Consider the following 25,118-nt stretch of genomic DNA (forward strand, 5'->3'; position numbering starts at 1 on the left):
CCTGGCCAAACTCCAGCGAACTCAAAACGCGGCAGCCCGGCTCCTTATGGGCCTCCCTTCCAGAACCTCTGCCAGACCAGCGCTGAAGGCCCTACACTGGCTTCCAGTGCGGCAGAGGGTAGAATTCAAGGCGATGTGCACTGCCCACAAACTCCTCAATGGTCTTGGCCCTTCTATCCTGAGAGACATGGTCACCCCCTACAAGGCCCCTAGACTCCTACGCTCTGACAACGAACGCTTGGCCATCGTCCCGAGATTCAGGAAGGCACGCACTGGCGGTAGACGGTTCGCAGTAAAAGCGTCTGCAGGATGGAACTCACTCCCCCGCTGCCTGCGACTGGAACCCTGCCACCTCCTCTTCCGTAAAAAATTGAAAACTCTGCTTTTCCCCAAATAAGCTCCCCTTCTTCCTCCGGTCTCCACTTGTATCATTAGCACGGGGATGCCTCCGGGTCACCAGGCGCTTTATAAATCGCTAAATAAATAAATAATAAATAAATATTGCTTTAAACCCAGATCATACAAACAGAATGTATGAAAATGTGAATTATAAGCTTGTTATAAAAATGCCTCCAACCTCTGCCAGTCACACTCAAACACTTGTGTGCTGCTCTGAAGACCATCAAGTCCCGGGATCAAGTGACAAGACCAATACTGTGCCTCCAGTTCCTGAGAGTACACATTTCCAGAGGGCATAGCAGGGGCTGAGAAGTTGACTGTTTTGTCAACAATGTCTGTTCAGACTGAAGAGAGTGCTTAGGAGAGAATGGGCCCAGCAGGCTGTAAAGCTATAACACCCTGCGCAAGAGGCTCAGGTAATGTGACTTCTTTGCTGGCGGGTGCGGCAAGGAAAACAAAGCTACCTCCCACCAGATGTCCAATCTTGGAAGCATGGATGTGCTTCTGGTTACCAAAAGGGAGTTGTGATTGTGGGAAAACAGCAGGCAAAGACCGGCCACAGGGATCACCCATGTGATGGCTGTTACCCACAGAGTAGACTCACAGGAAGGCTGGTTGGGGCACGCCTAATGACCTGTTACACTCTGGCCTGCCTGCTCAGCTCTGTTCATGAATATTCTATATCTGAAACATAGCATTTTAAATTTGAGGGAGCAGTTGCATGCTCATGTATGTTAGACAATTTTAGCGTGCTGGTACTGCCTCATTGGCAGTGCGCCTCAATTGCAGTATTGTCAGAGGGGCACTAGAATGCGTGACTAATGTGTGACTAATGCATTTTTATGCGGTGATGCGGACACCAGCATTAAAATGCTTTACTCTAATGCCAGATGCAGCCCTTTCCTAACCCATCCCCGAAACTGTGAAAAATTAAATTATAATAACTAAGTTATTATAATTTTATTTTACCTGCTAAAGAGAGCATTTGTTAAAGTTTTCATGTTAATCACAATGCCCTTCATGAGCTGCAATTGACATGAAATCTTTAACAAATCACCCCGCAGCCCGCTCTATTAAGAAAAAAATGCAGCAACATATCTGCCAAGGTTTCAAATTTCTATCTGGAATGGTTTCAAACCTGCCTTAACACCGTTCACTTGGATCTGTATGTGTGGAAATGCACCATCTTTTCACTTTTTTAAGCAAAAGATTGAAGTGATATTTGGCACTGCACCCACATGAAGGGTCTGGTTACTGGCGCCAATAGACTTGATTGTAGCACACATGGACCTTACGATGCTGCACAAAGAGGATAGAAATTACAAGCAACATTGGTCTAGACTGACTCTGGATTGCCCCGCAGGATGTTTTGGCCCAGAGACCAGCTAGCCACCGTACGCCCCCTTACCTCTACCAAAGTGTCTGGCAACCTCTGAACATGACAACCCTGACCCCTCAGGGATCGTGGAAATGGTACAGAACCTTCCATGCAGTCACTCCTGCTCACTTATTCTCAGATAAGTATACAGAGAATGTACAGTGGGACATTTTCAATATGTTTATTGAACCAACATTATTCTTGAATAACATATGTGTGCTGCAATGATTATGTTTATGTTCTTGTATAGCGCTTGATTGCCGAGGCGTCTAGGCGCTGTGACGTGTGGGCAGGAAGGTGCATTGTAATTAAGGCCTATGCAGCTGTAAACAGCCTGGTTTTGAGACTCTTCCTGAAGAGCTGAAGGTTAGATTGAACCTTCATATGAAGTGGCAGTTTGTTCCAGAGCTTAGCTGCACATGTGTTATTGCTCTGCCCCCCCCATCTCGCCTGTCTTATCTTTGTGGTTTTAATGAGACCTAGACTAGCCGATCTAAGAACGCGTGAAGGAACATACGGTGAAAATAGTTTTTGAAAGTCCACAGCACCGCCACCATGAATTGCCTTATGCACAAGGCTTAGGTTTTAAATTCTTTACTCTGTTTAATGGGCAGCCAGTGAAGTGATTTAATTCTAGCCGAGGTTGGCTGTCCTCTGGGAATGCCCAGTAGGAGTCTCGCTGCAGCATTTTGTAGAGATTGCAGTTTTTGCAGCTGGTATTTGTCGATTCCCAGGAATAGAGCATTACAATAGTCTAGTTTGGATAGGAAAAGAGCAACCATCCCTGTCTTTTGTAGCTCTTGAGAGATGTATGGAAAGATTTTTCTCAGAATTTTTAAGAGAAAAAAACACGAGGAGGTAAGGCTATTTACCTGGGAACCGAAATTCAATTAATCATCAAAGATGATCCCTAAGTTCCTGACCTTCTCTACTGGGCGGGGACATTCTCCGGCTTCAGTTGGCCCCCAGGACCGATTCCACAGGGGTTGGCCCTGCCCAAACTCCATCACCTCTGTCTTGTCAGTATTTATTTTCAGATAACTCTGACTCATCCAGGCCATAATCTCAGTGAGACTAGCATGGCATCTGGCTGCTGTGGTCTCCGGCTGATTGGTAACAGAGATGACAAGTTGGGAGTCGTCAGCGTACGAGACCTAAGCAAGGCCATGCCTCCTAACAAGATTGGCCAGAGGGGTGACGTATAGATTGAACATGGTCGGGGAGAGGGCGGACCTCTGTGGGACGCTCCATGGGTGATGGAAACTGTCTGACTTCATGCTGTCGCAGAACAGCCTCTGCTCTCTTGCCTCCAGGAAGGAGGATAGGAGGGCCAGTGCGGCACCCTCTACCCCTATGTCCCTCAGCCGCTGCACAGAATAGCATGATTCACGGTATCAAACACGGCTGTAAGATCAAGGAGCACGAGGACTGCCCTCCCTCCCTCATCCACCACCCTGCGTAACTCTTCAGCGGCAAGAATTAAGGTAGATTCGGTGGAATGGCTTGAGCGGAAGCCATGTTGAGAGGTGTCCAACAGGTTGTTTACATCCAGGTATTTAGTCAACACTGTGTTCAGTTGTTTCTCTAGAACTTTGGCCACAATTGGTAAGCCTGCAATAGGACGGTAATTCTTAGGATCATTGGGGTCCAGGCTTCGTTTCTTTAAGAGGGGAGTGATTGATGCCATTTTCCAGGTTTTTGGATTTCAACCAGAAGCCAAGACTTTGTTCAGGATTGGGGTAAGATTTTCGCAGATCATATGGGCAGCTTTATGCATAATGGAAGGGGGGCAGGGATCGGTAGGGGCACCTGATTTTATAGAAAGTAGAAGTTTTTGTGCTTCCCCACTGTTTATTGGCTGAAAACAGGTTATTCTACAATGGGGGCGTGCCACAGATGTTATCGTGTCTTGAGGTTCTGAGGCACTTAGGAAGTCATTATGATTTCCTTGCACCTTCTATTGAAAATATCCAGCTAGTCTGTTGCATAGGATTTGATCAGGCTTAAAATCATTGTCCTGTTGACGTTTGGCTAACATATTAACAGATTTGAACAGTTCCTTTGTGGAGTTGCCCACCGCCTTTATATTTGTTGTAAAAAACAGTTTTTTGAGGCAGTAATTGCCTCCTTGTATTGTGAGATGGTACAGTTAAATATAAATTTATTTTGATTGTTATAATCTTGCCTCCAGAGGCGCTCAGCACTTTTGCAGCTAATCTTTAAACATTTGAGCTCTGGAGTATACCAAGGTGACGATATCTTGACTCTTTTGACCGTCACTAAGTGTTTTGGTGCGACCCTATCAGCAGCTGACACTAGCCAGTCGTTGAACTGCAGGGCTGCCCCATTGCTGTCAATTTCTGGGAGGGCAGGAAAAAAGTCAAGGGCTGACTCAAAGTCGCCATCCTTAAGTTTGCCCCACCGCCTGATTAATACCTTAGATGATTTAGCCTGTGCTCTAGGGTGTAACTGCTTGGCTTTAAGGTTAAAATATATGGCCTTGTGGTCTGTCCATGGTAGAGCTAACAGACTGGTCAGGGTGATGTCGGGGTTACTTGTAAAAATCCCATCTAACGTGTGTCCTGCCTGATGGGTGGGTTCAGTTACTAGTTGATTGAAGTTAAAAGCCTCAAGGTTGTCTAGCAGCCTAGTAGTGTCGGTGTTGGTTTTAGATTCTAGATGGTAGTTGAAATCCACAAGAATTGTAAGGGAGTCAGAGTCAGTATATGATTCCAGGAGCATCAGGAGAGCTTGGGAAAAAGCTGCTTTGGTGCCGGGTGGGCAGTAACAAAAATTACATCTGAGGTAGAGAGTTGGATTAAATCTTCCAGCTCATGTTTGTGCTTGACTACAGAGCGGGCGTTAAGCAGCAAGCACTTGGCATGCTCCATAGATGTTGCCTTAAGGTCCTTGTTTATTCAGTGTGTGTCCTTGTTTCTACTTCCATTTTCACTGTTTTTACCAGTGGCAGGCTCCTTTACATCCCACCCTTTTCTTGGTTTGTTTGTGGACATAGGGGTCGAGCAGGCTTTGGAATTGATTCTGAACAAGCAGTTTGTGCATTGAATATCTATCCCTGCAACACTTTGAGGGAGCATATGGTGAGAAACGCACATGTTTCCTCGTAAGTCAAGCAGTTTTTGCCTACCATATATATGGGGTCCGATTTGACCAGGGGTTCTGGCGCTGGTCGCGCTCCGGGCACAGACGGGCCTGCCTTTGGCGCGCCTTCGAGTGCCCTCTGCACGGCCGCTCCTGCATGTTAGATATAGTGGTGGTAGGCAGAGAGACTAGAGCGTCAACCCCAGTGCAGTGCGGTCCCGTCTAACCTCTGGGGACCGCAAGGGCCGAACGCTAGACTACTGGCAATTGTTTAAGAGGATTCAGGCTGCGAGGTAAGGTGAAATTGAGCAATTGAAGAACCAGTGCAAATGATTAGCGTTTTAAAAACACAGCCAGATTAATGCAACACAGTTAAAACGAAAATCGAGTAAAAAGAATCAACTAGATTCGGCAATTTCAATGCAGCAATTGGGCAGTACAGAGCGCAAGATTTCCTGTAGCAGGCTATCACAAAGAGTGACCGAGACTAATGCCCTGCTAACAGACAGAAGCAGATAAAAGTAATTACAAGCACCAAAAGCGCAAATAGTAGATATAGTTCTACCGTGGTGCTAAAAAAGTGCATATATGCAGCCAAATAAAAAAAGGCAGTAATCAAACGTACTCCTACTATGCACAGCCTACTCTGACTGTACCTAGAGTGGTTGTAGGTGTTGAGCCAAAAATCCCCCCAAGGGACGATCTAACCCCATTTCCTGATGGAAGATAATGCAGGAACCCGTCTTCACCATGAACAGGACACCCCCTCACTGAAATGACAGACTACTGTGTAGTGAAGTCTCAGCATGCAGGGACACTGGGTGTCAGCTGACGTGCCTCCTCTCCTAACCAATCAGGATGCTCATCTTTATGTAATGGAAAGCAGCTTTGCAATGTGCGTTTAGATTAGTTATGTTATGGATATTTAGATAGCCCTGTCGCCGCGTGGATGAAGATAGCGATTACATTTGTATATAGTGCAAAAAGAGGCCTTGTACATGTTCAGGGCACTGCGAAAATGTACTGTGAAGCTAGATGTGTACACAAGTTTAGTTTCAGAGAAACTAATCCAACATTGTCATGCATGCAATATGTGCAAAAGGTTACTGCTGAAATGTTAGTGTGAAAAATAGGACAATGTAAGAAATAAGCTGATTTGCTACATGGGCCTAACCTGGGTACATAACACCCACTCCTCATACTTAGGTTCAATATATAAAAAAGCTATCTTGAACCGTTCAAATAAGCCAGCAGCCCATGATAATAAGAAAACTAAAAAGCCTAAAAATGAGTGTAAAGTCAATTACAAACTAGTGTAAAATCATCTAAAAGCAGGTTTCCCGTAAAATTATATTTAAAAAAACCTTAAAAGTCATTATACCATTTGAGATATCAAGCACTTTGAAAACCATGGTGCCTAGAAGAATAAAGCATGAATTTGTGTAATCCATTTTCTTGAAACACAGGCTGAATTGTTCCCACCACACAGAAAGATACATTTGTTTGTGTTCTCAGTGGTAGATGCAACATTGTTATTGCCCACAACCCTAGATTCTCTCCCAGAAATGCACCTCGAAGCAGGTTTATGGAGCAAAGGTGACTCCATCTAATTCCCACAGCAGCAGCGGAGGAAGGCATTGTTGCCCATAAGTGTTCAGCAGAGCTGCTGTTCACATCACTAGGATCTGTAGCATCCCAGGAAGGCTCTAAGAATGCATTCATCATTAATAGAATGTACTGGGGAGAACAATACACATGGGCCTTTAAGGGGTCTATCAGTACTTCAATGTCCGTTGGCGCAACCAATGGTGATCCTAGACATATATCCAGGATGCATTCATGGCTGCAAAGCAGTCAGTGGAAAACAGGTTGTATGCAGTCCAGCCAGACAGGACTGAAGTATAAGAACCAGTGCTCGTTTAGTTCTTGAAGCCGAGGTGTACCCAAGCAGTGTAACATGCGCTCACTGCAACGCAGCACAAGCAGTGCTGTCTCCATTCCGGGTTGAACCGAGATGTTCATTGCAGAGTAGAAAAATCAGGATTCCTGCCACAAGCAGCAGCACAAGCGGGAGCCCTCAAAAAATGCTTTCCAACACGGAGTGTATAAATGATGGTATAACTCCTAAAATCATCTAAAAGGTACTAACAACCCCAAAGCCAATATATTTTAAAAGATGCACTAATCCTTATGTATCAGACATGTTAAAGATCCGATGAACCAGCTCCCCAAAATGCAGCAGGAACTTAGTATGGAGTAGTGCTTGTATCTCAGATGAGAACCTAGAGATCAAACGTTTCTCAGGTTGAAGCTAAGGCCACATCCTTTTAAATAAGCATGGCTTTCAGCTCATGAAATGAAACTGTGTGTTGGAAACATTTATCAAAGTCCATAGCTTAGCCTCCCTAACTGTGCAGGTAGGATGAAATAGTACTTGATGGCAACAAGTCACTACGGAATTAATTGTTGCTAAATAGGCGATGCCCGGTTCTATTTCGCAGCAACCTTTATCATTCAATATCAAATAGCTCCCATTTGAGAGCAGGTTGAATGCCGGATGTATCACGGCAGCTGGAGAACCCTTTTTGCAAACGAAGGACCTGCTTAATGCATCCTCACAGTCGGAACCACTAAGGAAAACTTTGGTGTCCCTATTCCTGCATCTAAACCCGAACGATAATTCCCAATACTCATGCACATAACCTTCCCCTAGTGCTTCATATCTGCCTACTTGTTGGTATTGGAGACAATATTGGAATTGTAAAGCCATGACGGTAGGGTGATATAACCATGGATTATCCAGTCTGTGCATGGTGTCCCATCCACAGTGAAAGGTCCAATCTTTCAATGTGCAACATAGAATACTTTGCATCTCTGCCTGCCATTACTATCTGTCTATCCGCCAGATCATATTCAGAAAACAGACTAGTACTGTTGATGTAACACCACAGTACATGGCCAGAACGCAATGTTTGTAACATTCAGCTCAGTATTACGATGGACCGTAATTGGAAATGTCCAGGTTGTAAAACAGACATGTCTTGCTGTATTATGCCAATTGCAAAAGACACTATGTTGCCTAGTGAATACATTCTGGATGATAATGTGGTCATACGTTGTCAACCACAGCCTAAGCCTTTTCTAAATTAACCCTGTTGATCTCGCACAATTTCTCAGTAGCTTCCTTTTGAGAAATCTTCCACAGCTCGTTGTATATTCTGTACAAGAAGTGCTTTTGAAATGGGTTCTAGTGACCTAATAGAAAATCCACGAGATCCATTTCATCAGAAAGAAGGGACAAGTGTTTCTTCACCTGGGAAAGTGTTGAGGTTTTTTAGCCAAACTAGGCATACAGTCCCAACACTAAATAACATCAACACCCCGAGTGGTCTGACTGTACATATTGCTGATCAGGCCTATTAATCCTAATCCCTTCGGTGTTCCCAAGGAATGTAGATTGACACCTATTTGAGTCTATCGCCAAACCAACCATCCCTTCCAATCGGGGTCTGATGAATTGAAAGAACTATTTAGTACCATGATATCTAGTGTATCCTCAAGTGTGTTAAGTACTGCCAATTCTCGAAACTTGTTGTGTGTTCAATGTGTTCAAATTCTTCATTTTAGCTAAACCAAGACATGAAGTTTGTTGCACTGTTTTGTTCAGGAAAATCATTTGATTTGAATGTGTATGAGGAATGCTCTAAAGAAGGCCTCCATTCCCTGAACCTGCCCCTCTTTTGTCCCCAGACAGATTTTGTGTCTATGGTGTCTTTCCAAAAGTCGAAACCCTGTATAGACAGTTGGGTAATAAAGGAAGCAGAGTATATCAGCCTGGTGTTGGTTAGCATATTTTAATTTGCAGGTGTAGGTACAAGCATATAATAATATGAGGCTGGGTCTGATGTGTGAAAGGCTGAGAAACTAGCAAACTTGTCTGCAAATGTTTTTGGACAACCTTTCAGCGGTGTTGGGAAATGTTACCATTGTGTGTCTTTATAAACAGCGCGTGGGATTCTAGCTTTGTGTAAAAAATGGTGACCATAATGTTGATAACAGAACATGTCTCCATATTTAGATCTACTATCATGCAATTCAACATTAGAAAATGCAGCTGATTACTCTAGATCTGCAAGCAGATTGTGCACAGTCTCAATATCCCAATCATCAGAGGAGGTACTAGAGGTAATAATATATTTTTAACAAAATCATTAATGAATTTGCAAAAATTCAGTGGGACCATACACATTATACAATACCTTGTACCACACTATTCCTTCAGGAACTGGAACTGCTGTAATGTTCACCAGGGACAGGTCCCTTAGTTCATGGTGTGTTGATGAATGTGGTTTAAGAACCAAGTTCACAAGATGTACTGTGGGGCGTTCTGGGAGATAGTGTCCATTCAGAAGTAGGAAAAAGACAGTTACCAAATCACTCCAGAGGACCAGGAAAAGTCATCTAATTGTAATCCAGAGATGTATCCATGGAACAACAAAGTATGTATTTTTCAGCCAAAGATAGAGAACATACGCTCTTAGCTTGAAAGGGAGAGGTGGTGGTGGCAGCTCAGGTTCACTTCAATTTGATGAGAAGTCATCCTAATGCACAAAGTAGCCAGATGCTGTCCGGTCTATTTTTAGTAGCTCAGCTGGTTTTGTAGAACGGGGAGAGGACTCGATCTGTGGTATATTTACATAGACGTCGCCAATTTCATGAATTGAAATTTCTGTACAGCTGCTAACTCACCTAAAGAGATTTTTCGCATTGCCAAATCTCTCTCCACTATGCCGCAAAAAACCCCTAACATGGAGGGAGCACATAACTGCTGTAACAACTTGGTAGAATATTTCCATCAAAAAATTCAATTGATATGTCTTCCTTTCCCTTCCTCACAGACTGAGGCTACAGCTCTCAGTACCAGAAGTTTGCACACTAAACTGCAGTGCTCTCTCTGAGATTTTCCTCTGTTAGACTCCGGCTCCCTGGATTCATATATCTCCAGGGTAACCTCGGGCTCCCCCTCTGATCCCGCACCCTCAGCATCTCTCGCTAGTCATTAATGCCATTCGCCCGGTAATTTGGACATTTTAAAGTCATCCATCACATCCGACATGGTACCCCTGGCATGGAAGTGTGCTCAGGTTTAAGCCCTTCTGAAAAAACCCAATTTAGATCACTCCAACATGGCCAATTATCGACCTATCTCTCTCCTTCTCTGGCTGAGCAAGCCGATTGAGAGACACATAAATACCACGCTTGTGCACTACTTGGAATCCAACAATCTGCTCCATGTCTCTCAAACAGGATTTCGCCCTCAGCTCCGGACAGAGACGGCCCTTCTAGCAGTAACAGAGGAGGCAAGGAGACTTCTGGACCAGGGCGGCTCAGCAGCAATCATTCTTTTAGATCTCAGTGCCGCCTTCGACATTGTTGACCATAACATCCTGCTTGAGTGACTAAAAAATCTTGGAGTGACAGATATGGCACTTACCTGGTTCCAGTCCTTTCAAAGTGACCGGTTCTATCAAGTCTTCGATGGAACTGCCACATCAAACCAGTGGCCTCTTAGCTGTTGGGTTCCTCAGGGTTCTTCTTTGAGCCCCATGCTTTTTAACACCTATATGGTTATCCAGAATTGTGCGGCCCGTCAACTTCTTCAGATTCCTCAGAGACAAACAGCAAAACCGGCATTGAGGAATCTTCACTGGCTCCCGATCCGGGCGAGGATACAGTTCAAGGCCATGTGCCTGGCTCACAGAGCCATTTGGAAATCTGGCCCAACTATCATCCAGTCCCTGGTCACCCCATACCAACAGGAGAGGTGGCAGTCCCCAGGACTGCGGGCCCCTGCTACAGATTCAAGGATTGCCCCCGGGACCTGGCCTACTCGGGGGCTTTAAAAAATAATGCGGAGGAAGCCGCACTTTGTTTTTTACCCTATTTTCGACGGGTTCACACACCCAGCATGACCCAGCTGTTGGGAAAAAAATGCTTTTTTCAGGCGTGGTGGTCCCTATGGGTATATATATATTCTCAAATTACAATCTCCTTTCTCCAGGAAAACAATCCAGCACTCCAAGGCGGCTTGTATTCACTCAACTTTCTTTATTGAGTTGATCGCATCCACGCGTTCCGGCTGTAAAACGCAGCCTTGATCACGATGCAGAGTGCCTTTTGTTTAAATGTTAAATAAAATTCTACCAAAGGCATAAAAACAGACAGAGGTCAATTCCAAAGCACATCTCAGTCACTGATTACAGCGCCATTTTGAAACATGTTTTAAACCTTGCTCAATCCACTCCTTTACATGCAAGTGCATCATAAAAAGATATTAGTTCAAGTATTCAACAGTGTAATTCATCACTATTTCCAACTTTAGAACATAAATAGAAACATTGAAAATGTAATTTGTAACAATGTAACAGAATAGACGATTTGCGTGTTTACTCAGTCATCCTCATAATGCTTAGTACACTACTAAGCAGTAATCAGTACGGCTTTATTAAAGTGCATAGTGCTTACTTTTTTATTATTTCGAACAATACTTATTTCTACAGTGCTTGTGCTTATAATGTTTTATTATACAGCACATACTTCTAAAGTGCTAGTGCTTATAATGTTTTATTATTTTCTTTTTATTATTTTTACTAGGCACATTATCCTTACGCTACACAGAGAATTTTTATTGTTTTTTTATTTTTTCTCTTCTCTTCATTCTTCTCCTTTCCTTTCTCTCCTTATTTTTGTATATTAAAATTCATATACTTTTCGCACACAATTTCATTTCTCTTAAAAAAGTGCTAGTGCTTGATACCATATAGTGCTAAATAGTAAAGTGCATGTGACCCTTGTCCTTCTCCTCATTCATTCATAAGCAACAGTTTAAAAAACGGTTCCTTTGAATGTACAGCTTAACTTCATAATTATTAATACAGACGTGTAAACAAGTCCTCATCAATATTGAGTCCATTGGGCTCCTTACTATCTAACTCCAATATAAAATATGTTTCTAATCTGCGCAGTTCCTTCTCCCTGTTGCCCCCGTTTTTGTTTTTTTAGGAACTTCAGCTATACTGCTATATCTCATTAAATTGGGGTCACTTTTATGTTCCTTTTCAAAGTGTCAAAAGGGTAGCTTCGATCTTCATTAATGATAGTGCTTCTGTGTTGCAGGATACTCTTGTGTGTTGGCAACATGGTGCTTTCTACCTAAACTTTCTTACATGGGCAAATCAGCATGTAAATCACAAAGCTTGACTTACAAGTCAGACGACCTCTTACTTTTATGGTTTTAGTAAAAGGTGATTTAAAATCTACAATGTTCTCTCCATGCTGCGAGGATTTACATTTAAAACACTTTTTAAAACCATCTTTTACTAAAAGCCATGTCTGATTGCTTGCTACTCATTGGTATTCACTATTTACCAGGTCATCCCTAAGAGACTTCAATTTTCTAGAAGTAATCTCAGGGTATTTTCTGCTCTCTGGACCTAGTTCAAGATCCCCCTTAATAACATACCAATGTGAGACAAAAGTCTAACTTTACTACTCAGAAAAGCCCTTTGTGAATACCGAAAGTCATAAAGTTAGACTTTCATCTCAGTTCACCTTTGTGAATTGTGCCCTAAGAGTGTTAAACATATTATTATGTGAGTTGCCGTGTGACTGTGTGTATTCATGTATGAGTGGGTGTCTGAGTGCCTATATGGATGTGTGAGTGGCTGAATGGGTGTATAAGTAAGTATTTGAGTAGCTGTGTGGGTGAGTGAGTGGCTATGTAAGTGACTATATTGGTGAGTGAGAGGGTGTATCAGCGGCTATATAGGTGAGTGAGTGGGTGTCTGGCTATATGAGTCAGTGACTGACTGAAAGTGGCTGTGTATGTAAGTGAGTAGCTGTTTGAGAGACTGTTTGGTTAAGTGAGTTTGTGTGTGAGTGGCTGTACTGTAGAGTAGGTTCCTGTGTGAATAGATGTATGGGTGAATGTGCAGATGCTAGAGTGATTGTGTGGATATATGAATGGGTATGTAAATACTTGTGTGGGTGTGCAAGGGAGTGTGAAAGTGCTTGTATGGTTAAGTGGGTGTGTGAGTGACTGTATAGGTAAATAAGTGGGTGTGTGAGTAGCTGTATGAATAAGTATGTGGCTGTGTGAGTGGATGTATGGATAAGTGACTGGTTGTATGAGCATGGGTGAGTGATTAAGTCTCTGAGTGGGTGAATGGGTTTGTGAGTGGTTGTATGAGTCTCAGAGTGGGTCTATGAGAGGATTTGTAAGTGTTGGAGTGGGTCTGGGAGTGGGTTCGTGAGTCTGTGAGTGGGTGCATGATTCTAGGTGACCCTGGTACCTAGGTCATGGGTACCAAAGAAGGCTCACTGAGGCTGCAGCACAAATTGTGACATCTCCAGGGACCCCTTACAAAGACCATGCAAACTCCCACTTCAGATTGTGTGTCTTGGTGCAAAAGAAAACGAAGAGTCAACATGGCACCCAGCCCTGTGTGCTGTACCCTCACACACTGCATGAGACATAGGTAAGTTACCCCTACTGCAGGCTTTAGAGCCCTAAGGCAAGGTGCACTATATCCATATATCCCATATGTGGTCATATCTATATGAGCTAATATCACCCTGTGAAATTGGAACCATTCTTAGAAATTGCAAGTGCACAGGGAAGCCATAAAGAGTACATGAGCTGGGTGCCTGTCATTACGATTTTACTAGCTCCATGATGGCTTCACTGAACCCTAAGCAAACATCATGTCTTAATAAATCCTCACTAAAGCTTCTGTGGGATGTATTATTACATGCACACAGGAGAGTTTTTATTGAGTCCCCTGAAAACATACCAAGCACTGGTGTGGTCTCTGACTAGTCGCAGCCAGTTTGCCACTACCAGACATGTTTCTGACCTCATGGGGTGACATCCTGTGCTCTCAGAGGACAGAAATATAGCCTGCTCTGGGCTTAGGTGCTTCACACCTCCTCTATTTTCACATGAAACAAGAGCAACCTATACGTCCTTGCGAATTGGGTGTTGCTGTTTAGCAAAAAAACAATCTTCACAAGGAAATCATTTACCTGATAGAGGCAGTTTATGCAAGACTAGGCATGGCGAACGTGAATAAATCGAAAGCTTGAGTAACATTTAGAATAGGACCTTAATTCAATTCAGTCAGACAATATTACATGGATTATTAGATATAGAAGCCCACATAACAATTTATCAAAACTGTACTCACTTCAGCCGAAATGAGCATAATTTATTTTGCATTCATCATAGTCATTGTACACACAAAATCAAGAACTATCAGAGATATTTGATCATGTATTTACACTATGTACATTTATATTTCAGCGTGATTTGTGATCCCTGGTGAGGGGACCATAACCAACAGTGATATAAATACGGTGCTAAGAAGAAAGGGAGGTAGTGGTTATTGGTATTTACACAAAGAGGAGCTCTTATCAATTATGATAAAATAAATTATAATATGTGTTCCAAGTTCCTTAGGCTCTCTCTTTTTACCAGCCAACGCCTTTTTGACCCTCTCTTGGTATGTATCTGTGAAACGCAAATTGAGAGACTTGAACATACGATAGGTAATGCTGTATCCTGCACGTCTGAGGGTGAGGCTGGACGGTAAACCCAAAATCTGCACTGACCCGAACAGTCTAGCACAGGTGTTGAAGTTACTCTCAAGAAACAGTGCCACGAATAAAGGACAGGTTCCGACGTAGGATAATCCTGCGGGTCACTGTGACCTAGACCAGAATGACTAATATATGGCTCCCAGTTCTCCTGTATCAATGGTTCACGTAAGCTAAGTAGATAATAGGTTGCCAGGACAGTATCAATACATAGATATGATTTGGCTCTAGCCACCTGACTTGCTCCACAATTGTACACCAGCAGTATATATGGTTCAGTATAAGTAATGTGGTCTTCCAGAACCGTCGTTGGTATTGTGCTATGCATTAGATTATATTGGCAAGATTGCAGGGTTGTATGAATGATACTAAATGCCAAATTGTAAATCAGAGCTGTACACCAGCTCAGGGACACTTACCGTCCCGCGTGTATAACACACATTCTCCAGTATTGGGGTGTCTTTCATAGATTCACATGCCTGAACCATTCCCCGTCGTCGGAGTGGGAGTCCCACGGTATATAAAAAATACCTGCCTGCCGTCTCTGTCAGGTGGGGGTGTGAACGGGGATGATGGATTTCTAGCCCGTCTCTGGAGACTTGTCAGGCGCTTTATATTTTTTGTCTAGATGTGGCAAGACTGGAGGAATAGATGCAGGATTCGACATCACCTTTAGTTCCTCTTTCCATAAAAAAATCTATAATTGGAATCGCCCGCACCTGTTTCCTTGGCTGTTCTTTAAAGTCATAGAGGAAGCATTCCTCTTTCTTAATTTACATAGGGATAAGGAAACGTTGGGTTTCTCTCTCCATAAGAAGGTGAAAGCCTCGAATGTCCACTGGAGGTGAATCGGTAGGAATCGGAGGTGAAGGAGAAGGTGTCTGGATTTGATATTTATCCCACTCAGACAACAAAGACCTCTCATCTACTTCACCTTCCTCTCATCTACTTCACCTTCCTCTCTCTTCATCCTCTGTTGAGTGTGCTTGTGCAGAATGATGAGAAATCACTGGCGAAGGAGGTCTAGGAGACCTGAATTCTGATGTGGAAGCCTGCGCCACTGGTGTAGGAGGCACGAAGTCCAATGATTCAGATGGTGGGAAACGACGGTAATAATCGTCCAGCATATGCTGAAGATTGGTTACCAAGGCTATAGGCATTTGAGCTGTCGGGATACTAGCAGCAGGTGACGCTAAATGTTCAGGCGAAGGTTGATCATCCTGATCTTCCTCTTGGTACTTAATGAACAGTTCTGAAGGACTTGTAGCCAAAGCTATCATCCACATCAGAATCTTCCTCACTGTCTTCTTAGTCCAGCAATTTGTCAAGTACCTGTAGAGGTACCTTATGTAGAGAAAGACGCAATGGAGATAAGGGCTCAAGCACAGAACCACGTCTTTGTAGCAAAGATGGCTTTGTCGTAGACGGCGTAGAAGTTAAAGCCATAGATGGTGACCAACTTGTATTTCCGTACATCAGTTTCTTACTTAAAGGCTCCCTCGAGCCGCTTTGAGCTGACGAGCTCGTGGAGAGGCACCTGCGCGCCTGGAGAGATACTGCGGTCCAAGAATACGGTAGCCTGCTCAGCAACCCCAAATAGGTTTTGCCTAATCTCTGCTGATGACGGATAATAATCCAGAAACACATGTCCAGAGATGGCCAGAACTAATCTGCACCCACCTGGTGAAACACTCAAGAGACTTTCCAAGTGTACTCGCTTGGCTAACCGAACTGCATCCACCATGATGCCTAGGGGCGACTCTGCTGGGAGGTGAAGCAGTGTGCTCCCACATCAGTTTCTCACTCTATAGAGTAAACATGCATTTACATAGGGACGGACACTGAGTTTAGACACTAGTCTGAGTACATCACAGCAAACTAAAGAGGCCACAATAATCTTTATAATGGCTGAACTACCAGTGTAACATTCACAACACAGTCCTATACCTGCAGAATCACAATGTAGATGTGGCTATTCTGCAGGAAACACACCTGGCACCTGGATTGGGTTTGCTAACACAAATTAGGATGAGGGGCACCTATGTGGTATCCGGCTTTACCTCTCATGCACGTGGGTATTGCTGTGGAACCACCAGGGATCCAGTGTAAAGATTCAGGATGTATGTGTGGACGCCGGGGGCAGATATATGGTTATACATTGCCGTACAGATAATCTCGATGTACTACTAGTTGGCATCTACGGCCTGAATTATGATGACCCACACTTCTATATTCATTTAATGATAAAATAGCTGGGTATGCAAATATTCCTCAGCTTTGGGGTGATTATTTTAACTGCTTCCTATCACCTGAGCTTGACAGATCTAGAGGGACCACTAGAAGACTATCTGCTGCAGTCAAGGCAATCACTGCAATAACTGAAGGTAGTGGATTGCTGGATGACTGGCGTTATAGATTACCATTAGGTAGAGAATACACCCACTACTCATCCACATATGGCATTCATACACGTATCGATTATTGGCTGGTCTACGAAGAGTCTCCTCCCCCACATACAAGAATGTGTCCACTTGCCGCGCACACTGTCCGATCATTCGCCTGTTAGGCTAACGCTTGCATTCAAAGGTCTGCAGCCTAGGGTCCTCATATGGCAGTTCCCACAATACTTGTTGTTGGACACGGCATTCCGAGCGGAGCTGGCTCAGGCAATAGACAAATATTTCTTTACATAATATTGGAAGTGTCACGAGCATGGCCACCATCTGGGAGGCTTTTAAGTCATTCATTTGTGGGGTAACTATAAGCGAAACACGCAGGAGTGCTGAGATCTGTAAGAGACCGTATGAAAAAACTTGTGAAGGAATTGGCAATACTGAAGCGTGACGCACTCCGATCCTCAGAGCCTGAACACTTAGCACACATTAGAGAGAACACGGAAGAATATAATAAATTGGCACAAAGTGAGATGGTCCACCAAGGGAATTACAGCACTGCAAGAGTGTACAGGGAAGGAGCGAGGCCTACCCGCAAGAGGTGACAGCGGGGTATTGACACTCCTGGACAAAGACGGCAAACCTATCTGGGACGCCCCACTGATCACTGACTGTTTCCGTTCTTATTACGCAGAGCTATATACGCCATGAGGCACTACTGCTGCTAAATCTGCAGAGGAATATTTAAAATATATTGCGATGCAGTGGCTGTCTAATTCACACAAAGATCGATTGATGGCCTGCCTCTGCCCCACAGAAATTACTGAGGCCCTAAAAACAATGCAAAACAACAAAGCCCCAGGGTCCGATGGCCTGACAGTGGACCTCTATAAGAAAAATAAAGATCATACAGTACCGCACTTAGTCAATTTATTTGAGGAAATGAGAAAAGGAGGGAGCATGCCTCCAACGATGCGTAAAGCCATATTGGTCATGCTAGTAAAACTCAACAAGACACCCAAGCTATGCTCCTCATATGGGCCATTATCACTGCTTAACACTGACACAAACATTTTTGCGAAAATCTTTGCAAATACCATCTCCCCGCTGCTACATGGTCTGGTTGGCCCAGAGCAATCAGGTATTATCCCTGAGAGGTCTTTAACAAGTAATACATGTACATTATTCTGTGCAATCTCCCAGATCGACCCCAGAGTTCATGCCGCGGCTGTCTTTATGGATGCAGAGAAGGCATTCGATTCAGTGGAATGGAGCTTTTTAATGGCAATGTTACAGTGAGTAGGGGTGGGTGAAGTCTTCATAAAGTTGGTGGAAGTGCTATATGCGAAACCCATGGCCTGAATACGTGTTAATGGCATGACCTCTGGCCCAATTGCAATCACAAGGGGTACTAGAAAGGCTGCCCCCTTTCCTCGTTAATATATGCATTGGTGGCCGAGCCATTAATATTTGCTATTCGTGAATATCATTCTTATGGAGGCATACGATCCTCTAAGTATAACCTGACGATTTCAGCATATGCTGACGACATGTTGCTGTGCATCAGAGATCCTGAATACTACAAGAGGTCGAAAGATTTGACAGCCACTCGGGCCTGCAAATTAATTGGTCCAAATCACTTATATTTCCCTTGACGGCCGCCACATCTCCGGTGCCGCTTGATTATCCGCTAATGTAGACATCAGAACCTGTGAGATATCTGGGAATCCAAGTTCACACAGACCCTAGAGACAGGGATTCGTGAAAACTACATCAGGGCTTTGCTACGCCTTACAGATATGGTGGACAAGTGGATTCATCATTTGCTGTTGTCACTGCTAGGGCGAATAGCTATTATGAAAATGATAGTGCTATCTCGCTTCCTGTTCTACTTTCTCAATATACGAATTTTTCTCCCGAACTCACTGTTTCGTACCATTCGCACTCAGCTTATTAGGCTTGCATGGGCTTGTATACAGCCAAGGGTGCAATGGGCCATTCAGTGCTCCGGACTTTGAGAGATAATATAGAGCGGCACAAGAAATCCCTGTGCAAGCTTGGTTACATGGTCCTCCTAATTTACTGCATTTACATTTGGAAAGAGGAGCAGTGCTTTCACTCACTGTCGCATATACTTTACCCACAAGACAGAAGAGAAAATATCATGTTTTTGTGGGACTTACTAGCGGTCAGCTACATAAAGTGGCGGAGCAGCAGGGACTTCCACTACTATACACTTCTACACTGCCATTAGGATGACTAAACATACAGACTATGGGAGACCTGTTTATCAACGTCGAGGTCCGAACTTTGGAGCAGGTTCAGACTATGTCTCCAGACTCTCCCCCTCTACTCACGTACCACTACCACAGAGTTAGACAGGCATTGTGTAACCTATTGGATGATGGCTTTACAGACCCGCAAGAGTTCACCTCACTTGCATACCTTCTGAGACCCCAATCCACACAGAGAGGCATAGCCACATTACAAACACACGCACAAAAAGAGAGCAAGTCAAACCTTATGAATATCTGCCAGGAGTGGCAGAAAGAACTCAGTATGTACATCTAGGAAGAGCAATGGTCGTACTGTTACGCAATAACAAAGTCTGTTTCACAAAATGGTAGAAATTGCTTAATCCATTAAAAAAATATTTACACCAGTTTGAATGCTCAGATACAGCCTCATGGAGAATGACAACTGTATGAGATGTGGAATGGCTGGGGCCAAATTTGGTCACTTGGCGTGGGACTGCCCAGGTGTTGTGAGGTTCTGATCGAAAGTAATTGGCGCATTGCAAGATATAGCTGAAACCCCCTTAGAGATAACTCCCTTTGTAGCCCTGCTGGACTATGATAAAGTGTTGCCCAGGGCCTCCCGCAGACTCATCGCAATAGGGATGTTGCTAGCGAAACGGAGAGTAGCCATGCCTTAGATGAAGGGCCGTTGCCTACTCTCATGGAGTGGCTTACTGATCTATCCTATTGTAATACCCATTCTGAAAATGATAATGCCCTTGGACTAATAAGATGTAAACCACGTGATATTTAGGAACCTTATAAGATGTATCTCAGGTTGCAAGCTGCAACGGTCGAAGATGCTGAGGTAGACCCGGGGAGGGATATACCGAAGGCCATGGCTGCTTCATCAATACAGCAGGATTGATCGGATAAATATTATGTGACACACATTGAGAGGGACCACAGCGAAAGCAAGAATATAGTAAAATTCAATAGTGTATCTCTATCTGCATTGTATAAGTGACTAGCTTACCCGTTGCCCGTTGCTGCGATCTCAGAAGAAAGGAAATTCAAGGAAACTTGTTATGATAACATTCAATTTACATTGTGTCATTATTATAGAAACGTATTCATTTTAATATGGAAAACATTTCAAAGTGTTGTTTTAATTCTGTTTTTTTATTCGAGTGCTTGTGGATACACAATTTTTTTTGTTTTTCCGTCTGGTGCATAGACGAATAAATCAGAAGGTTTTCCGACGCGTGAGCTGGCCACATACAGTTGTCCATGTGAGAAGCACGGATTCTCCAAATCTAGTCCACACACTTGCAGCGATTGTCCTTGTGCTTTGTTGATTGTCATTGCAAAAGCGAGTCACACCGGAAAGTGTAAACGTTCAGTATTGGAAAGATTATGAGGGCCCTGGGTGGCTGAGGGGCCAATATTTAACACATTTTTTTGTTGTTGCCAGAAACCTTCGCGGGAGTGTACTCAAGAACTTTTAACCCTTTTTTTTTTTTTAGCCAGAAACCTTCGCGGGAGTGTACTCAACAACTTCCCAAAGTTTCATGCGGATCAGATGAATGGTGTAGTAATGCATAAAGGACAAACTGACATACTTTGGTTTTTATATATATAGATAGGCATCTGGGCTCTATTGATGCAAAAGTTGTCAACTTGGAGAGGAAATGAATAGTTGTTCGACACTGTTTCTGAATTCATGCATTTATGTAACAACATAATGGCTACTGTACTGTAAAAGATGTTTAAAATTATAAATAAAGGTATAAAAAAAAGAAGCTTCACTGGCTCCCAGTGGCTCAGTGTACTATATTTAAAACAGGATGTGCCATCTTTAAATCTGTCTACAGCAAAGGCCCTGAGTACATATCCACAAGGATCCAAAAACACTCCCCAAAACACAATGTTTGGTCAGCCCAAAGGAGCCTTCTAATGGTCACGAGATTCAACATTAGAGGCTGGGAGGGACATGGTTTTCTACTCTAGGTCTTCAGATCTGGAACTCATTCCCTATAGCAATCAGATGAGCAGAAAATTACGTGTGCTTTAGAAGGATGTTGAAAACATGGCTATTCTCTCAAGCATATAGCTAAGCACTGGACTAGGTGATGGCTCATTAACCCAGCCCCAGGAAACCTGTTAGTGAATGTACACTATATGAAAGGTCCAAAGCATAACATAACATAATATGAGTTTTAAACATATACATGAAGGTAATACAAAAGTTAAAATAGTGAACTTTCTGTACTACTAATGAGTGATACTATTTCTAACATATTATGTGAGTGGCTGTGTGACTGCATATTCATGTGTCAGTGGGTGTGTGAGTGCCTCCATGGGTGTGTGAGTATCTGTATTGGTGAGTAAGTAGGTATGTGAGTAGCTGTGTGGGTGAGTAGGTGGTTGTGTGAGTGACTATATTGGTGAGTGGGTGTGTCAGAGGCTGTATGAGTAGTTGAGTGGCTGTGTAAGTGACTTTATGGGAGAGTGAGTGGGTCTCTGAACGACTGTGTGAGTGAGTGACTGGGTATGTAAGTGGCAAACCCAATGGACCTCAAGAACTTCAGACCCATCTCTCTTCCACCCTTCCCAGCCAAGGTCATTGAGAAGTCCATCACTGCTCAACTTTCCAAGTTCATCGAAGCAAACCACATCCTGGACCTCTCTCAATCGGGCTTCAGAAGTAACCACAGCACGATTCTGCTTCCTCACTGCCACACCCGATGACTGCAAAATGGCAACCCTCATCCTCCTGTACCTCTCGGCCACACCTTCGATACCGTATCTTACTGCACCCTATTCACAGGACTTCATAATGCTGGCATCCGCAAAATAGCCCTGGAATGGATCCACTCCTTCCTCAACGGACGAACAAAGAGTCAGACTACCACCGTTCCACCCTGAACCCACAGATATCTGCTGCAGAGTGCCACAGGGCTCCTGCCTGAGTCCCAATCTCTTCAACATCTACATGGCCCCGCTCGCAGCCATTGTGAGGAACCCCAGACTCAACATCGTCTCCTATGCTGAGGATTCTCTCCCTCACCAACAAACGCACATTCGGCATGAACAAATTTCATGGTCAGATGAAGGCTGTCGACACCTGGATGAAGGATAGCTGCCTCAAGCTCAACTCAGAAGACTGGGATAACTCCTGGTTGCTGACAGCACTTGTACCCCCCCCCCCCCCACACGCACAGAACCTCAGCATCATACTTAACTCCTTGCTCACCATGAGCTGCCAGATCAAAACCGTCTCATCATCCTGCTTCCACGTGCTACACCTCCTGCTTTGCCAATATGTGCCTGGCTACCATCCGTCGTATCCGCAAAATCACGGCCGGAGGAAGATCCTTCACCTACCTCACAGCAAATACCTGGAACATCCTGCCTTTCAATTTCAGGTAATCACTGTTACTGTCTCAATGCAGGAATTAGGACCTCAATATCTGTCTCTTGTACTGAACCACAATGCCTTAGATGTACTAGCAGTCTCCCTCACCAAACTCCAGCACCTTGAGACCCTTACGAGTGAGAAGTCATGCTTTATGACCCACCTGATTGAATGTATGGGTGGATGACTGACTGACTGTCTGTTTGGTTAAGTGAGTTGGTGTGTGAATGGCTGTATTGTAGCGGACATTTCTGTGTGAATGGATATATGGGTGAGTGTGCAGATGTGTGAGGGCTTGCATGGATGTGTGAAGGGGTATGTAAGTAGTTGTGTGAGTGAGTGTGTGAGTGCTTGTATGAGTGGCTTTATTGAAAGGTTGTGTGGCTAGAAGTCTCTGTCGGATGAACAAGTTACTTACCTTCCAAATTGCCTTATCTAGTAGAGACTCTATCTACCCTCAGATGCCTTACCGACCCAACCATCCTTCCCACTCTGAGACCTAATTAAAGGATGAGGATTTCCCCTTACGAAAGGTCCAATAAACTCACACCAATGGTCTGTCTTCATAGTGGTTCCATGCTCTTTGTGTGGAAAGTTGCAAAATGAACTGATGTCAGTGCTTCGAGGTGGCTCCTATATAGGTACCCTATATGTCACGCCTGGTGCAGGCAACGCAGGACAGAATGGTGCCACCTACTAGTGCACAGGGTACTGCTTAAAGATCTCTGGATCCAGTCTGACACCTGAGGATAATTCTATGATAAGGAATCTATGGCTAGAGATAGTCTTTACCAGATAGGGCATTACCAGATGTAAGTAGCTTGTTCTTCATTGCTGCATGTGCCTATCAAAGCCACTCCAATCTAATCTAACTTGTGTTGGTAACTGGTGTGTATTACGGTTATAATGTGCAGAGATTTTCGTAAAAGGGTATGTTACAGTAATTTAAATAAGCTACAGTTGATTATGTTTCTTACCCTTGTGTGTATTAAATGTTCTTTTTTTCCCCACTGTAGAAAAAAAAAGTTTGTACAAACGGTAATGTATTCCAGAAGCATCACATTTACGTTTTTGTATTGAAATATCTTACTGCTCCATATCTTATGTGCATGTATGTTTTATTGATATTGCTCTCAGACAACTCTATGTACAACATAATTGCTCACCTGATTTACCGTCGTGAATATGTGCTGTGCCAATTTTATGACTAAATACTATGATAGGGTTTATTTGACATGCCAGATACAGACAACTTCCAAAAAGCAACATTTGAGCACTCCGCTGAACTGAATTTCACCTACCTGATTTAGGGGAGTGCAAACCAACAGGTTTCCGGCTAAGGCTCATCAACTGGCTCTGGCTTTTGAAAACTTTGACCAACTGTATGCCCTTCACAATGTTGTCACAATTACACAATCCTAAATAAAAAAGAACTGGCTGCAGAGCATCATTCATCTAAAGAATAATTCATAACTGAAAATAATTGCTGGTTCATTTTTTTTAATGGCTGATTTATTCTAAGGGCCCGATTCACAGAACTAACTTAAGACAAAATCCTAAACTCACTACCATTTTGGTATTCACAGAAGACACTTACTCATTTTGGTATTCACAGAAGGCACTTACTCATTTTGGTATTCACAGAAGTTAGGAGACCTAAGTTTAGGACTCCTAAATGCCTTCTGTGAATACCGAATGTCTTAAAGTTAGGATTTTTCTCAGTTTAGGAGTAGTAAAGTTAGGACTCCTAACTTTAGGACTCCTAAATGCCTTCTGTGAATACCGAAAGTCTTAAATTTAGGATTTTTCTCAGTTTAGGAGTAGTAAAGTTAGGACTCCGAAATGAGTAAGTGCCTTCTGTGAATACCAAAATGGTAGTAAGTTTAGGATTTTGTCTTAAGTTAGTTCTATGAATTGGGCCTTAAGTGACTATCTTCGCTTAAACATTGGTATTTATTTATTCCCTGGTGCCATGCCCTAACTCTCTCTCAGCGTGTTACCGACACCTTCTTACATTGAACATTGCCTTATGTCATTGCCTAGCCTCTTCCCACTACTTTTATCTCCTTGTTGGCTCTTGGAAGTGTTGCCATCAATGCCTGTAGCAACTCCCATTAAAACTGCATTTTCCTTACTTCACCAAAATGCCAGAGATTGCAAACGTAACATCACATGTACTTTGTCTTCTAATGGCATCACAGAATTAATTTCTAATTCTTTTTTTACCCCTCAATGTGTGTTTCATCAGTAGAAGCTGCTACCCGTATGTTAGTCCTGTCAGCCAATTAGGGGTTTTCCCCAAACCTTTCTGCCTACCTCTTATTGTTGCTGAAATTCATTTTTCTTGGATTTAGGACTCTGTGCTTTTTACCACTGCTAACCCTACGCGCCAATCTCCTTAACAGGCATTATCCAGCCGCACTTGTTAGGAAATTGGCAAAACGGGCATTACAAAATAACAGGGATACCTTGTTGGATCATCTTCCTCACAGACAAACACAGACAAGACTGGGGTGTGTCAACACCTTCAGTTCCCT

The 25,118-nt window shown here is 43.5% G+C and overlaps 1 protein-coding gene across 9 annotated transcripts in view; it reads left to right on the forward strand.

Moving 5' to 3' along the window:
- LOC144772708 (uncharacterized) overlaps window positions 1-25,118 on the forward strand; it is a 1,708,106-nt gene that overhangs the window by 123,871 nt on the left and 1,559,117 nt on the right. For 3 of the 9 annotated variants that reach the window (XM_078657210.1, XM_078657211.1, XM_078657213.1), the window contains one exon: window positions 23,598-23,619. The exons of the other annotated variants lie outside the window; for them this stretch is intronic. In XM_078657210.1, coding sequence (XP_078513336.1) covers window positions 23,598-23,619 — 22 coding nt within the window. The remainder of the gene's footprint in view (window positions 1-23,597; window positions 23,620-25,118) is intronic. 9 annotated transcript variants of the gene reach the window in all.

The sequence above is a fragment of the Lissotriton helveticus genome, chromosome 8 (genome assembly GCF_964261635.1).
Source record: "Lissotriton helveticus chromosome 8, aLisHel1.1, whole genome shotgun sequence".
NCBI classification, from domain to species: domain Eukaryota; kingdom Metazoa; phylum Chordata; class Amphibia; order Caudata; family Salamandridae; genus Lissotriton; species Lissotriton helveticus.